The following is a 16,695-nucleotide window of genomic DNA, read 5'->3' as shown; positions in this document are numbered from 1 at the left end:
GATTCAATGCAAAAGCAAACATAAAATCCAGTGAGAGAGACAAGGAAAAGACTTGCAAAAATATAATAATGAAAAAATTTCCACTGTTCCCACTATAGAGTTTATTTGGAGAGTTACTTTTCATATAAAAATCATGGGTTATTAACATTATTCTAAATAAATTAGTTGAAAATGTTTAAACTGTTATTTCTACTACGGGAAATATCGATAGAAGTAACTACATAAACAAATTATCCTTGGGGTGCTCACTAATTTGCAGGACTGTATAAATATCCTGACCAAAATGTTCTGAAAATCTCTGACTACGCAGTCACTGGGTCAGGACTCGGGGATAGTGTGACTGCAGAGTTCTCAGTGCAGGAGAGGAGGGATCAGGGCAAAGTCCCAGGTACCGGATCTGGTTCTCAGGATCTCAGTTCTCAGAGTCAAGGGCCTTGTTTGGGGCAGGGACTGTGTTAGGGATCTCTAGTCTCCTCGAGTTTCACTTTTTCTTCGCAAACTGTGTTGTGCCTTTCTGCCCGGACACTCGTGTCGCGGCCCTAGTTCTCACTCCCATTGGGTGTCTGGTTTCTAGAAGCCAATCAGCGGCCCCGCGGTTCCAGGTTATACTGTCCACCGATACCCCACCCCCACCCCCACCGTCCTCCGGGACTCAGCTTCTCCCCAGACCTGGAAGATACCGGTCATGGGGCCGCGAACCCTCCTCCTGCTGCTCTCTAGGGTTCTGGTACTGACCGAGACGTGGGCCGGTAAGTGCGGGGTTGGAAGGGAACGGCCTCTGCGCGGAGGGGCGAGGGGACTGCCCGGGACTCGGGGAGGGAGTAGTGGGGTGGCCAGGACCCCCAGAGAAGGAGCCACGCCGCAGCCCTCGCCCAGACTCGTCCTCTCCCACCTGGTCCCGTCCTGTCCCTCCCCTGCTTCCCGCCCCCTTTTCTCTCCCCCAAGAAGTCCAGGTCCTTCTCCGACCTTTTCGGTCTCGCGTGCCCCTAGCCCCCTCCGCACTCCGGGCCCCATCACCTCTGACCCGGGACCCACTCCAGGAGGAACATCGGGCCGGGTCTCACCCCTCCCCGCCCCCAGGCTCCCACTCCCTGGGCTATTTCGGCACCTGCGTGTCCCGGCCCGGCCTCGGGGAGCCGCGTTTCTTTGCCGTCGGCTACATGGACGACACACAGTTCGCGCGGTTCGACAGCGACGCCCCGAATCCGAGAATGGAGCCGCGGGCGCCGTGGATGGAGCAGGAGGGGCCAGAATATTGGGAAGAGGTGACACGAGATGCCATGGAAGGTCAACAGAGATCCCGATCAGGCTTGAACACCCTTCGCGGCTACTACAACCAGAGCGAGGCCGGTGAGCGTCGCGGGCCCGGGTCCAGGTCACGACCCCCATCCCCAGGGACTGGCTGGGGTAGCCCCGAAACTCTGGATCTGAGGGTCACCGTGACATTGCGGAACCCTCACCGTCCCCCCTCGCCCCCGACTCTGGAGGAGCCTGGGGAAGTGGGGGGCGGGGACTTGACCCGGTTTTATTTTCACTTTCGGTTTAATCACCGCGAGTGGTCGGGGCGGGTCAGGGTCTCACACCCTCCAGTGGATATTTGGCTGCGACGTGGGGCCGGACCGGCGCCTGCTCCGCGGGTTCTGGCAGTTCGCCTACGACGGCAGAGATTACATCGCCCTGAACGAAGACCTGCGCTCCTGGACCGCGGCGGACACGGTGGCTCAGATCACCAGGCGCAACTGGGAAATCTCCGGTGAGGCAGACTTCCAACGGAACTACCTGGAGGTCAAGTGCGTGAGTGGCTCCTCAGCCACCTGGAGACCGGAAAGGACACGCTGCTGCGCGCAGGTATGAGGGGCACCGGGCCTCCCTGATCTCCTCTCAGGCTGGACCCAGCTTTCCACGAGAAGAGGAAAATGGGCTCCTTCTGGAAACACCAACCCCAACTTATTGTCTGGAGAGGGGGAATCCCCCCAGGTTTTCATATTCTGTAGAAGACAGTGACACACCAGTGGCCCCATTTCTCTGAAAGACAGTTAAACATTCAGTGTTTGGAGAAGCAGAAACCCATCCCTGAAATAACTGGTCAGCAGCGCCCTTTGACCCTGACTGCCATTTTATAAATCATGAGTTTCTCTCTCAAGGCCAGTTCTCACCCTGAGACCATCTTAGGAGGACAGACTTCAGCTTTTCTGAGACATTCAGCCTCCACCCAAATCAGGACCATTACTCTGTCATTTCCCCTTACATGGAGTCTCCTACCTTGGCACTCACCCTGACTCCAGACCTTTCCAAGAACTAGGAGTTTTTCCCAATCCTGGAGTCCAGGCTGGTGTCTGGTATTTCTGCTGCTTCTGTTCAAACCCATTATCTCATCCATTCTCAGCATGGTCACATGGTACTGCTTCAGTGGCCCATGGAATGTGAATTTTCTGATTCTTTCTCTTCAGACCCTCCAAAGACACATATGGCCCATCACCCCATCTCTGACCGTGAGGTCACCCTGAGGTGCTGGGCCCTGGGCTTCTACCCTGAGGAGATCTCACTGACCTGGCAGCGTGACGGGGAGGACCAGACTCAGGACATGGAGCTTGTGGAGACCAGGCCTTCAGGGGATGGAACCTTCCAGAAGTGGGCAGCCCTGGTGGTGCCTTGTGGAGAGGAGCAGAGATACACGTGCCGTGTGCAGCACGAGGGGCTTCAGGAGCCCCTCACCCTGAGATGGGGTAAGGAGGGGGTCGGAATGGAGCTTCTTGTCAGATAAGGCAGGAGCCCTTCTGGACACGATCAGCAAGGTCAGGACTGAAGCCTGAAGTCTGGGCCCCTTCTCTTTTTTCCACAGAACCTCCTCAGCCCTCCATCCCCATCATGGAAATCATTCTTGGCCTGGTTCTCCTCATGGTCACTGGAGCTGTGGTGACCGGAGCTGTGATTTGGAGGAAGAAGCACTCAGATAGGGAAAGGAATGAGGGATCTCAGTTTTCTTCTCTCACTGGGCAGGTTTCTGGCCCAGGTGGAAGTTTGCCTGCCTCGCTACTGGAAAGTAGCTCCACACACTTGTGGAATCTGAGCTGATGCTAAGACTGACTCTTTTGTAAAGTACATGTGAAAATGAAAGACACATTTTTCATCTTCATAATTCCAGTTGGGGACTTGTTTCTCAGCATTTGAAGGTCAGGAGGGAATGTCCCTGCTGAGGACAGACCTCCAGGAGGGCAGCTGGTCCAGTCCCCCCATGCCTCCTTTCTTCATGTTCCTGAGCCTGTCCTGGATTTTTGGTCACAGTTCTGAAAAGTTCTTTGTCATCCAGGACTGGGGAGTTCCTCTAGGATCTCATGACTCAGTCTTCTCCCTGGTCTCTCACGTGATACTTTTTTCTCACAAGTGAAAAAGGAAGGGGCTACACCCAGACTGCAAGTAAGTACGGAGGGGGTGATTCCTGAGACCCTTGTGAGGGTGCAGACAGGAGGCCATGCGGGACTCACCCTCCTCAAAGTGCCTTCTCCAGTTTCTCTCCTGTGGGTTCTGACCACGTCCTGGTTTTGTTCTCCAGGCAATGAGAGTGCCCAGGGCTCTGATGTGTCTCTCACGGTTCCTAAAGGTGAGACCCTGGGGCGTCTATGTTGGGAGAGGGGTTGGGGCAGAGGGGAAACACTGGGTGGCGGGGGTCTCTGAGTGGGACATGTGAGCATGTGGGGGGCTGTGGAGAATGTCAGCCCTTACATGACTGACTGAACTGGCTCCTGATTCTTTTCTCTCACAGTGTGAGACAGCTGCCTTGTTTGGACTGAGTGATGCTTGGTTCCACTTTGTTACGTCAGATCTCCAGACCTGCAGCTGCATCTGAATGTGCCTGTGCTCCTATTAGCGTAACGTGAGGAGGTGGGGAGACTGCCCACCGCTCCCCCTCCCCTCCCTGACCTGTGTTCTCTTCCCTCATGCACATTCCTGTTTCAGCAGAGACAGAACTGGACCCTCTCTATCGCTGTCTTTTCTGCACATGTCTTTACTCCACTGAGTAAAGATGTCTTATTTGTCTATTGGCAATAAAATCTATCTTGAATTACTTTTTTCTAATACCTGCCAAGAGAGTTTACTGGGAAAATAAAATAGAAGATTCCTTCAGTTTAAGAGAGAAAATGAACAGAAGCACCTGGAACCTTCCAGAATGGTTTTGATTGCTGTGCTCAGTCTGTTGCAGGAGGGACAGGAGGAGACTCTGAGGAGCTGGGCAGGTCGGAGCCTGTGTCCAGTCAGTGCTCAGTGCATCGTGGGCTTTGGTGTGGTCACTCCTGGGCTGGGTCATATTCTCAGCCCCTTTGTCCTTATCCCTTCAGTCAATCCTTGTTCCACCAAGACCTGTGTTCACAGGGACTCAGAAGTCACCTGGGCCTTGTCCTGTCTCTAGGATGGTGGGCAGCGAGGACTTCCTGTCACCATATAGCCTAGGCTCAGCCAAGGTCCTGCCCGTAGGGCTTTTTTGTGTATATGGGTTTATATTTTGCTTATTTAGGGTTTTTCTAAATAATGGTTGTTTTTTCCTTATGTTTAGAGTTCTGTTATTCTGCTCTGTGTGCCCCCCATCTCTGACAGATACAGGAGTCATTGTCACCAAAGTCCTGCATAGAGGATTCTCAGTGCTACCAAGAGAGAAACTCTCGTCTCACTCAGCTCTTGCCAGCCTTCTCAGGCTGTTTCCTGGATTCTTCTTTGCATCCTTTCTGCATCTTTGTTTAAGGTACCAGATTCTGGGGTTATCATAGAGGAGGGACCCAATAGTTTCCAGTCTTAATTCTTGCTGGACTTCTATCATCTCTGCAGCCTGTCACCTCTTCCAGTCCAAATTTCTGGATTTAAAAACTGCTGCCTAATAGTCACAGCAGGAGGAATATGCGACCTGTCAGCCTGGGATCTTTTCTGAAGAGAAAATATCGTTATGTGTAGAGTGCAGACCGGTCGGTGTGGGAGGGAGGGTGACCAGCTCTTGTGGGGAAAGCACAGGCAGCACTGATGTCAGTGTGAGTGGATGATGTGCTGTAGCTGCCGAGAGAGAGCAAGTGGCCTGAGTCCACATTATTGAAGACAGAATACAGAGGCGTCTACACTGATCCTTCCTTCAGCTGGTATTTCTTGTGTGCCAGATAGAGGATGCTCTATTTTTGCATCTGTGAAACCTCAGTGAACTAACAGCAGACACCCTTTGTTGGCCTCGTGCAGTGTGTTCTGGTGAGGTGGGCAGAGTGAGCCTAATAAGTGAGGGAAGTGTCGGCCTAGAGATTGGCAAATGCTCTGAGGAAGGTAACCCAGAGTATAAGTGTGTGGGTACAGGGAATGTGGCTGTTTTACTAGGGTGGTCAGTGTAGGCCTCATTGAGGAGATGATGTTTGAGTAAAGATGTGAAGGACCTGAAAGAATGTCCACAAGCATGTCTGGGGGAGTTCTCTCCAGGCAGAGGAGCCTCCAGTGCAAACACAGGAGAGCAGGAGAGTGTGTGTGTTCAAGGAAGAGCCAGGAGGCAGGTGTGGCTGGAGGATCGAGAAATTGAGATGAGATTCAGTGTCTGGCCAGATCATGTGGGCCTCCAGCATATTAGAAGGTGTCTGCTGTCCGTGAAAGATGTGGACTCATAAGATGGTTTGACTCGAAGATGAGCTGGTGTGACTGCTTGCTAGAAGCATCAGTCTAACTGCTGAGCAGAATCAGGAGGTGAAGGGTGAGCGAGGCAGTGGAGGAGCCTGGAGGATTAGTGCGGTGTCCAGGGTGGGGATGCTGGTGCTCCCCTGGACCCGCATTAGATCTAGACAGTCGGGAGTAGAGCCTGAGAATCTGCATTTGTAATAAGGTTGGTGCTGATGCTGCTGGTCTTCAGATCACACTTATAGTAGCAGGAACTTACATAGACCAGGATTCCCACATGCTGTTTATCAGCCTCACACACAGAGGTTGTTAAAGAAGCAATCTCCTGGTCTTGTCCTGAAACTCTGAGAAGGTGGTTCTGGGGAGAGGCTGAGCATTTCGTAAGAAGCCCCACAAGCAATTCTGATGATCAGCCAATTTGGGAAGCCCTGAGGTATATGAGAGCAAGTAGCCAAAGAGGGGTCTTAAATCCACATTTAAAAGTATTTTTTTTCCTTTAGAAAGAAAGAGAAATACTTATATTGTCAATTATGAGGTGTGATGTTGAGAAATAATGTAGTTCTATTCCACCTGAAGACTGAGGCAGTGGTTCACAGTTCATCATAGTGAAATCCTTGCTCTTGAAACTATTCTCCAGGTTGAGTTCTCCTCACTTATTCTTGGAGCTAACAATGGGATCCAAATAAAGTTAGACATACAGTACTATATATATATGGCTCCACGGGGACAGGATCCAGTGTCCACTCCAGGCCAGGTCCCACAAAGGAGCTTTCGGCCCTGCTGGGGCACAGTGTCCCTGCTCACACAGTGAGCCCCTTGTGCTGGGCATGGACCCCGTGCTGAGGACGGGCATCACTGAGGCTCCTGACAACTGGAGGTGGTGTGACTCCCACTCTCCACAGCCTTGTCAGATGCATCCTGCATAGTTCCAGCTTCTCTGTGTCACAACGTCCTGAGTAGAGCCTGACATGTGGTCACCTGAGTGGTGGGACCTCAGCATCATGCTGTGTGCTCTGGCAAGAATATTTGGGAAAGTGGGTTTTTTCTTTAGTGGAGGAAGGTGGTCTCTGCCTCCTACCAAGACTCTTTCAGTGTGGAATTCTCCTAATGTGGAAATGCTCCTAATCAGGTGAGGGGGAGAGAGGGATGGACAAGAATGTCAAATTTCAATTGTTAGAGCAAAGATCTGGAACTGGAACTTGACCTGGTACAATGCAGGCACTCGGGTTTGGCTGAAAGAACAAGAGACTAATAAATGGCACCCGGGGTAGACGTCTGCTTGCTTACTTGTTTGTTTTGTTTTCATTGGAGTGTAATTGATTTACAATGCTGTGTCACTTTCTGCTGTACAATCCAGTGAATCAGCTCTAAATATATTCAGTCTTAAAAAAAAAAAAAAAAAATTCAGTCTTTTCTAGATTCTTTCCGCATATATGCCATTAGAGAGTGCTGGGTAGAGTTCCCTGTGCTATGCAGGATCCACAGCACTTTAAAGTGCTGCCCAGATGGTGGTGGAGGGAGATCCTCAGAGGATGGCTCTGCTCCAGATGCAGAAGAATCCAGACCAGGTGGGAGCTCCTCAGCAGGGTCCAGGACGACATTTCCAAAAAAGGAAAAACTGATGGAATATACAGAGTATCCACACTTCTTGAGTTAGTCATGCAAACAGGGGAATCATTAGAGCTGAATTCATGAGAGCTTCATAGAACATAATCAGCAAAAACAAAGCATCATCAACAGGCTCTTCAGGTCTTCTTCACTTTCTGCCATTAAAGTGGTATCATCTTCTTATCTGAGGTTGTTGATATTTACTTCTCCTGGCAATCCTGATTCCAACTTGTGATTCATCCAGCCTGGCATTTTGCCTGATGTATTCTGCATATCAGTTAAATAAGCAGGGTGCAATGTACAGCCTTATTATACTCCTTTCCCAATTTTAAACAGTCCGTAGTTCCGTGTCTGGTTCTACCTGTTGCTTCTTGACCTGCATACAGGTTTTCAGGAGACAAGTAAGGTGGTCTAGTATTCCCATCTCTTTAAGACTCTTCAGCAGTTTGTTGTGATCCACACAGGCAAAGGCTTAAGCATAGACAATGAAGCTGAAGTAAGTGTTTTTCTGGAATTCCCTTGCTTTCTCTGTGATCCAACAACTGCTGGCAATTTGATCTCTGGTTCCTCTGCCTTTTCTTTTTTTTTTTTTTTTAATTTAATTTAATTTTATTTTTAAACTTTACATAATTGTATTAGTTTTGCCAAATATAAAAATGAATCCACCACAGGTATACATGTGTTCCCCATCCTGAACCCTCCTCCCTCCTCCCTCCCCATTCCTTCCCTCTGGGTCGTCCCAGTGCACCAGCCCCAAGCATCCAGTATCGTGCATCGAACCTGGGCTGGCAACTCGTTTCATACATGATATTTTACATGTTTCAATGCCATTCTCCCAAATCTTCCCACCCTCTCCCTCTCCCACAGAGTCCATAAGACTGTTCTATACATCAGTGTCTCTTTTGCTGTCTCGTACACAGGGTTATTGTTACCATCTTTCTAAATTCCATATATATGTGTTAGTATACTGTATTGGTGTTTTTCTTTCTGGCTTACTTCACTCTGTATAATAGGCCTTTTCTAAACCCAGCTTGTACATCTGGAACTTCTCAGTTCACATACTGCTGACGCCTAGCTTGAAGAATTCTGAGCCTGATTTCGCTAGCATGTAAAATGAGTACAATTGTATGGTAGTGTAAACATTCTTTGCCATTGCCCTTCTTAGGGATTGGAATGAAAACTGACCTTTTCCAGTCCTTTGGTTCGCTTCACTTCCTCATATGTAGAAAAGCATTAAATGCTTTCACGGTGAGATCCGCTCCTTGTGACTAGCAGAAAACCTTTGGAAGATAAGCTTGATTGCACTGAACTCCCCCCTTCACCAAAATCATATACACTGACCTTCCCTCCCTACCTCTGTGGAGCTGTTTCTCAGAGCTATCTGAGGTGCTGTCTCCCAGGCTGCAGTCCTCATTTTGCCCCAAATAAAACTTAACTCACAAGTCTTAAGTTGAGCATCTTGTTAATTGACAAGTGTATTAGTCATGGAAAAGAAAAGGCTGAATGAACTAAGTATGATCAGTATATAAATAAAGTGGGAACTGAAGGAATGGGAAGAGTGAAAGAAAGCATGACTATCAACTATTGCATCAGCCACTGTGTGATGCGGCAGACAGTGGCTGTGACAGAAAAATCAAGCAGCGGTTCTAACAAGGCATCGTGTTAGAGATTTGGAAATAAAAGCCGAAAGAATCAGCTAAAAAGTATTCAAAGTGGTCACCAACGGGAAAGCAGAAATTGAGAAGATCAGGATTATAGTAAGAGTCTGTATCATGAGAAAACATGCGCAGATATTTGACTTCTTAATTTACAGACAATTGTGCCTTTGATTAAATAATCACACAAGAAAATGAATGAGGATGCAAGTTTATGCTTAATGAGAGCTGAGTGCAACAAATGACACCTGAGAGTTTACTAAAATGCAAGAATACTCGAAACATGCATGCAAACTGCATGAATGACGTTAACCTTGAGTAAAACCATGAAAGAATATATCATCCCACTCAGATAAACAGATATGGAATGAGTTCTTTATTCCAATTGCCTTAATGTGCACCAGGCAGGGAGGAACAGGACCTGACGACGTACTCAACCTGGTGTTCAGCGACCTAGAGGGATGGGATGGGGGAGGTGGGAGGGAAGTTCCAGAGGGAGGAGATACATGTACACTTATGGCTGATTCACACTGCTGTATGGCAGAAACCAATACAGTATAATGCAAGTATTCTCCAGTTAAAAATAAAACAAAATAAAAATAATTTAAAAATACTAAGATAAATAAAGAGCACACAAAAAAGAAAAAGAACTATTAAGACCAGAACTAGGAACTGAATTCAGGCCTCCTGGCGGCAGATTCTAAGCTTCCCCTGTTAAACTGATGGAGCTGGAGTCTGACACGAGGACTGAAATTCTGGGTGTGCGAGGCCATTATGATCAGTTGGCTCTGTCTGGCATTGATCCAGGTCTTGTAGGCTAATAGGCTCTGGGGAAAAAGAAAAACCAATAAATCACTGACCAACTGGGTGCAGAATAATGCTTTTCATTTCCTCAGAGATTGTCCTTCAGTTGCTTCAAAGTCAGATTCTGCCTTCCTCTGAGGGAAGACACACCTGTTCTTTTTTGTCTCCTTTTTCCCAGCTCTTGCTGGACTCCTCCCCTGACTCCATCCACACCATCCCCTGTCCCTGCTGCCACCACCCTCCACGACAGGGACAGAAGTCGCAGGACACAAGGTCAAGATCGGAGCGAAAACCCAAGGCCTTTCCGCCTTGAACCCAGATCCATTCTCTAATGCAACGCGAGGCTCCCTCACAGACAGGACCCAGCTCCATGCTCCTCTAGCCTGGGAGTGGACACACACACAGTTCCTTTCTCTCCTCAGCTCTCGGCCTCCTCACCCAAACAAGCACCTGCTCCACGGCTTGGCTCCACGTCAACCCTGATCTCCACCTCCTGCAGCCCCCATCCCCCTTCCCCCCTAGCCCTGAGCCAGCAGCTCTGAACTGGAAAGCCCATCCAGAGGCCCAGGGGACAGCAGCCCCGTCTAGAAACACTAGACTGCCATGGACTCTCCCCCTGACCGGACCCTGGAGCACCCCTGGCCTCACCCCAACCCTCCTTCTTGCCCCAGGCTCCTAGGCTGCACTTGGCCTTTCCTGCTCCTTCCGGGGAATCCGAGCTCCACTCCAGATGCTGGGCTGGGCTGAGGCAGAGCAGGCCCTCCTGCATTGCTCAGCCCGGGAGTCAACCAGGACTCGCCCTCACTACCTGCAGGGGATCTGCTTTTCAATGTGGATTGGGGTTCTTGAGAATTTCCCCAGAATGAGGCTGTACGTGGCCCCCTCTGCATCCTGGGACTGCCATCCCACCCTCCACCTCCCAGCGGGAGCGCCCCATTTGAATTCCTGTTTCATTCAATATGCATGGAAATCCTATTAAGGTTTGCCACCTGAAATCATAAACAATTTTATTGAACACTAAAAACTTCAAAAGTGATTTTGAGAAATTAGCACATGATTTTCACAGTGTTCCCAGCAAATGCCCCAATACATACAAGACAACCATTTCTGCCCCAGAGGAACCAGAACTGATGTTCCCCAGGTAAGAGCAGGAGAAACTACAGATCTGCTGGGTCCCTGCTCTGGGTGCTACACGGACAGAGTCTGCTGCTGTGAGAACTAACCACCCCTGTATGCCCAGGCCGAAGGCCAACTGATAAGGGAATTAGGTTTGGGGATAAGAAACCATGCCCCCAACAAGGCACCTGACACAGAAGAGGCGGCCTCGACAGAAGGAGCCGAGTCTCTGCCACCTCTTTACTGTTCCACGTTCTGCCTTTGCTCTTTGCTACACACAAAGCTCTGCTTCTCTTTTCCTCTCCCCTCAACCCACTTGATTATGGGGAAGCAGTCAAAGAGCCCATCCCTTCCTCCACATCTACAAGGCAGTGACCACCACGAGCAAGGGAACTGACTCAGGGGGGCAGGGTGAGGCCACAAAGCGCAGACCCAGTGCCCTGCCCGAAAGAGTATCCCAAGGGGCTAGATAGGAAAAACCTGGAGACAGGATAAAATCAGTGACCCCAGTTGCCTGAGGATTGACTGGTCTCCTCTCTTCAAATGGTCAAGGGATGTCTACTAGTCCTCCATATTATGGGGAAGGAGAGCCCAGCTAGCATGGGGGCACTTGATGGGAACTTGAGAAAGGTGCAGGCTGGGGGTGACCCAGCAGACACTGAACTCAGAAGCTAGTTCATGGAGGAGGAATTTGAGAGGTTGCAAGACATCTCCAAGTGGGGCCTGGCAAGGGGACATCACAGGCAGGGCTCTGACCATCCACTGACCCCTAGTTTGAGCCTTATGATGCTTTCACTTGGATTCTTAATAATGACTGAAAACCCAGGGGGGAGAAATGCAGACAGGCACTTAGATTGTCACCTTTCCTCTGAATGCCTCTTCAGTTTTTATCCCCTCCTCACCAGGTACAGACACTTTACTAAAGGTTCTCTCTGATTCCTGGATCACCTAGACCCTCCCAACCAGCACATAATCCAACACATGCTCCCCAGACAAGCCCCGGTGAGCCTGACAGAACACAAAGAGAGCTCCGAACAGAGCAGGGAGCTGAAATCCTCATCGCTGCCGAATCTCACGCAGAGCACCCCCTGCCCAGATTTCTCACCTCCCTGTAGCTGATGCTGTGTTCCTCTTCTTAATATAACAATTCACAAAATCCGATGATAAAAACAACAAGACCGCTCACGATCCACCATGAGCTCTGGTGCACCAGGGTCTTTCCTGAAAAAGGACCTTATTATATTCAACCCGGGCACCCCAGAGCCACAACCTGCTCTCCTCTCCCTGACCCTGGCCTCTGACCCTCCCAGGGTCACAACTGCCTCCAGGCTCACCCCAGTCTCACCCAAGGGTGCGAGGTGTGCACTGTGATTCCCGCTGTGTTCCACAATGCACTTGACCCGCGGCTCCTCTCCTTGGGGAATTCTTATGGTCACCCAGGTGTAGTAGGTCCCATTCCCATCAGACTCCTGGGCGTCCCGGCTCATGGGTTCCTCGTCCCAATACCAGACCACTGAGATATTGCGGGGAAAGAAGCCAAAAGCCTTGCATGTGAGGTAGACCATGCCCTCTGAGTCCTGGCTGCGGATCACATTCACGGCTGGGAGCACTGTGGGGAGAAAGCACAGAGCCAGTGAGGCCCGCAGCCAAGCCCTGCTCCCTCAAGGAAGACGGCGCGCACAGAGCTGCTCCTCCTCACTGTCCACCTCTGGCTGAGCCCTCATCCCCCCAGGCCTGCTCCAAGTTCTGCACCCTGGGGCCCAAGTCCTCTGGCGGGAAGGGGAGGGGTGGGATGGGCCTCACTCTCTTGGGACCACTGTTGATGCTGGGGAAGGGGCTGTGAAGGTTGGACTCCTGGGGATTAGAGGGAATTTTCTGGATCAGGCAGGCTGGGAGCCAGAGGCCCACCCCCATCTAAGGCCCTCCTCTGCTGCCTGACACCCACCTCCCCTCGTACAGTTTCTGTCAGAGGACCCGCTGCTCCCCTGGACGATTGTCACAGGGGCAGTTCATGCCCCGCCACCCACCCAGCTTTCTACAGTGGATTTAACAGAACAGGAAAGAAACCCCAGGACACCGCGCCAACAGAGCACATACGTGCCCAGAGGATAGGGAGGGTCTCCGTGGGCAAGTCGGGATGGGAGGTTTTAAGAACAGGGGCAGAGGAAGGGCCTGGCCCAGCGTCAGTACCTGTCCTCTCTGTGAAGCTTGCTCCCCTCCATGTCTTCCCTGTGCTGCTGAACTCACAGACCCCACTTCCTCACCCCCACCCCCAAATTCAGAGGAAAGAGGCCCACGCTCTGGGTCGCAGACCTTCCAGGAAAATGGCCCATAGCACTCTTGCCCCCCTCTCCACTATCATCTCCTTTCTCCTCCTGTAGGGACAGGATTTCTGCTAGAAGTTTTCTGAGTTCCTTCCAGGTCGCATTCAAGTCCGTGGTCTCTGTCTCCCATGTCTCTGCTGCCAGTTTGTCAGCCCACCGTCCCCAGGGCTCTGCCCTGCCTTTTTTGTGATCATAGTGCAGGAAGGCCTGACGATCCAAGTATCCTTCAGCAAAAAACCTGGACTGCACAAAGCTATCCCGGGAAAGCACAGTCATGTTGTATAAAAGACTGTGGGATACTGGGGAAGGAGGAACCACAGATGAAGCTGCTTTCTGGAGACAAGTGCACATCGGATGTTTAACAGACAAGTTCTGTGTCCTGACCTGCTCCAGGTGCTGAGGATGCAGAACATGCATGTGTACAAGGGACCAGAATGAGGATTTCCATACGGGAAAATGGGAAAGAGAAGGAGGGAGAGGGGAATCGAGGAGTGGAGGGAGAGGGTGGAGATGGACACACGTGTAGGACAAGTGCCAGGACAGGGAGGCACCGGCTCCCTAAGGGTCCAGGGAGGAGGGCAAGGGGAGAGGCAGGAAGAGCAGGGTGAGGGGAGGTGGAGTCAGAGGGAGGGAAGGGCAGTGTCAGACCCAGGACCAGAGGGATCCCAGGTCAGAGGGGGGCCAGGTGAGATGGAGAGAGAGGGCTGCTGCCCCTGGTGCAGGCTCATCATGGACAAGGCGGGCTCCAGGGAGGGTGAGGCAGGAGGCAGAGGGGCCTGAGGGGCTGGGCTGTGGCCCCAAGAGAGATGAAGGTGGGCCAGTAACCTGGGGGAGGTGAAGGAGTGGGTCTGGGCGCAGAGTGCAAAGAGGCATGATGAGGCCCCAGGTGGGGAGGTGGCTGCATCTGCCAGTGTCCCCTGGGAGAGGAGTCAGTGCCATGTGCATAAGGGTCATGGAGAATTAAAATATCGGAGTGGCAAGAGAAGAGAAAGCCAAGGTGCACACTGGGAAGCACCTACATGGTGGGAGGGGTTGGAGGGAGTGAGGTCACACCTCCACAGAGGGTTCGGGTCAGGCAGCCAGCAAGCAGGGGGTGGGGGCCTGGGAGAAGACTCCCTGTAGGAAAAGCCTGCTGACCAAGTGGCATAAACAAGGATTTCGGATACAAGATTGAGATAGTGAGAGTCGACTGGGGTTGTGGAACCAAAGAGAGGGTGATGAAGCCTAAGGAGGTGGGCAGTGGACCAAGGGCAGTATTCCTACTGTGGGGGAAGGGAAGAGACTGCAGAGAAGATGTGGTGAGGGCCTGGGATTGAGGGGCAAGGGGTGAGCATGGCCCAGGGGTGACCCTCCCCGCCTTGGGTTAAGGGAAAGACAGAAGAGGAGGGATGCCCTGGGTGAGGGAGGTGGAGATTCTGGGCACCATGGGGCCTGTGATTGATGAGAACTTGGTGAGGGCCCAAAGCAGTCGGACAAGAGTGGGAGCAGGGCAAGGTGCCATGGGGGGAACTGCAGAGGGACCAGGGCAAGAGGACTCCAGCACCTGTGGCCCGGGGAGTGGAGGAATCCAGAGGGTGAAGTTTAGGATGCAGGAGTGGGGAGGGGCCGTGTTGGGGGAAAAGCTCCCCTTGGATGAGGGCCAAGAGCAGGTGCCTGCACGGGGCGGAGGTAGGAGGGTGGGTGTCAAGTGGGGGACAGGTCTTCCCCCAGGGGCTAGGCACTGTGCTCAAGGCCCAGGGATCATTGGCAGGAGAGCTCCCCCTGGTGAAATAGCGCAGAGGGTGGAGAGGAAAATTCAAGGGTGAAAGTCATCCGAAGAAAAGTAAGGCTAGTGAAAGCTGAGGGGAGGGAGGAGCCTTGCAGGTGACTGATCCTCGCAGGAAAAGACCCATGAGGGGAGGGACCTGTAGTGGGAAAAGGAATGAGGGTGGGGACGCCCTAGGAAGGGCTCTTAGGAAGGGATCAGAGAGCCGTAGAGAGGAGGGGGCAGCAGGGAGGGGAGGGGGCAGCACCGAGGGGGGAGGGCAAATCCTGAGGGGGCTCGAGGGCCAGCAAGAGAGGAGGTAAGGAGAGAGTCAGTTGTGGGACCACAGGCACAGCGGAAAATTAGAGTTCACGTTAGTGGGGGAGGGGGGACCACGGAAATCGCGGGAAGAATCCTTTGGTCCCAAAGCTCAGACCTAACTTCCGTCAGTGATTCAGAAGCCGCCACAGTGCCCATAGCAGTAGGAAGACTGTGGATCCAGCTTGCCCCTTCCCAGAGGCCCTGGTCACTAGAAAAAGAGCCCTAACTCTCGGGGCTGAGGACCCCTGAGGGCCGCCAACCTGGAAACTCCTTGTTTCCGGCGTCCAGAAATGAGAAAAGACGGCAGAGCTAAAAATAGGAGAGGACAGCTTTCAGGGGCATAAGAGGGCGCCCCACAGACGGCTAAGAAGTGATCGCCTGAGCCTGGGACCTGGAAAAAACGCCATTCAAGACAGCAACAGGGCGGGGCGGTGGCGGGGCGGGAAGCGGCAGGGAGCGGAGTGGGGACCGGGCTGCCTTGCCAATCAGGAGAATCTGAGGACTGAGGCATGTGATGAGGACACCGGGGAGGGCAGGTGGGGCAGGGAGAGCAGAGGCTAGGAACTGGAAAGAGACTGAAACGCGGGATGCAGTGCTCGCCACAAGCCGTGTGAAGTTCCCGGCCGCTCCTAGACCTTACACCTCCCCGACCCCCACCTTCCTCCCACCCCCACCCCCAACTCCTCTATTCGCTCAACCCAAGCCGCAATTGAGACGATCCCCGCGACGCTCACCGAATTCCATCGAATACTAACCACCCGAACCCCTGACCCAGCCCGGGCTCCGTCCAGACTGAGACCTCAATGAACCTCACTCACCGGCGGCGTTACCCAGGAGCACAAAAAAGGCAAGGCCGTCTAGAAACAGCCAGACACGAGAGAGCCCCATGGCCCAGATCTTGTCTGCCCGCCAGAGGCTCCGGGACCGAAGGAAAGCTGGCGGACCCGAGGAACCGCGGGGAGAACTGAGCTGTGGGGAAGTCCGGAGGACAAATCTATTCACCGCGCCAGTGCCCTAGCCCCGCCCGCCAGGGCCCGCCCCGCCCCACCCAGGCCCCTCCTCTTGGTTAGCCGGTCTCTTACCGGCTTCCCTGATGGCTCAGACGGTAAAAGCATCTTTCTGCAATGAGGAGACCTGGGTTCGATCCCTGGGTTGGGAAGATCCCCTGCAGAAGGAAAAGAATACTCCAGTATTCTTGCCTGGAAAATCCCATGGATGGCGGAGCCTGATGGGCTACTGTCCATGGGGTCGCAAAGAGTCGGACACGACTGAGCGACTTCACTTCACCTCATTTCCGCTCCTCAGTTCAGATCAGTTCAGTCGCTGAGTCGTGTCCAACTCTTTGCGACCCCATGAACAGCAGCACGGGTCTTCCCTGTCCATCACCAATTTCCGGAGCTTACCCAAACTCATGTCCATTGAGTCGGTGATGGCATCCAACGCTCTCATCCCCTGTCGTCCCCTTCTCCTCCTGCCCTCAATTTTT

The 16,695-nt window shown here is 52.3% G+C and overlaps 1 protein-coding gene and 1 pseudogene across 2 annotated transcripts; one reads left to right on the top strand and one right to left on the bottom strand.

Annotated features, from left to right (window-relative positions):
• Positions 1-649: 649 nt before the first annotated feature.
• On the top strand, positions 650-3,855 carry LOC129645713 (BOLA class I histocompatibility antigen, alpha chain BL3-6-like; annotated as a pseudogene).
• A 5,734-nt stretch (positions 3,856-9,589) lies between these two features.
• Positions 9,590-16,233, bottom strand: LOC129645714 (MHC class I polypeptide-related sequence A-like). Of its 2 annotated transcripts, XM_055571055.1 has the most exons (4): positions 16,028-16,226; positions 12,166-12,429; positions 11,926-12,041; positions 9,590-9,727 (listed from the first exon to the last, which is right to left on the bottom strand). In XM_055571055.1, the coding sequence occupies exons 1-3, from the start codon at positions 16,095-16,097 to the stop codon at positions 11,956-11,958; spliced, it is 420 nt and encodes a 139-aa protein (XP_055427030.1). In that variant the 5' UTR covers positions 16,098-16,226; the 3' UTR covers positions 9,590-9,727; positions 11,926-11,955. The 2 variants fall into 2 exon arrangements, with proteins under 2 accessions (XP_055427030.1, XP_055427029.1); XM_055571054.1 differs by lacking the exon at positions 11,926-12,041 and having other exon boundaries at positions 9,592-9,727; positions 16,028-16,233.
• Positions 16,234-16,695: the final 462 nt, after the last annotated feature.

The sequence above is a fragment of the Bubalus kerabau genome, chromosome 3, assembly GCF_029407905.1.
Source record: "Bubalus kerabau isolate K-KA32 ecotype Philippines breed swamp buffalo chromosome 3, PCC_UOA_SB_1v2, whole genome shotgun sequence".
NCBI lineage: Eukaryota > Metazoa > Chordata > Mammalia > Artiodactyla > Bovidae > Bubalus > Bubalus kerabau.
This window is presented reverse-complemented; position numbering and strand designations above follow the sequence as displayed.

Excerpts from the sequence above, each read along its gene's own strand:
- LOC129645714 (XM_055571054.1), bottom strand. The coding sequence starts at position 16,097 with ATGGGGCTCTCTCGTGTCTGGCTGTTTCTAGACGGCCTTGCCTTTTTT. Across the intron at positions 12,430-16,027 it reads GCTCCTGGGTAACGCCGCCG|TGCTCCCAGCCGTGAATGTG; the intron begins GTGAGTGAGGTT and ends TTCTCCCCACAG. Across the intron at positions 9,728-12,165 it reads TGCACACCTCGCACCCTTGG|AGCCTATTAGCCTACAAGAC; the intron begins GTGAGACTGGGG and ends CTTTTTCCCCAG.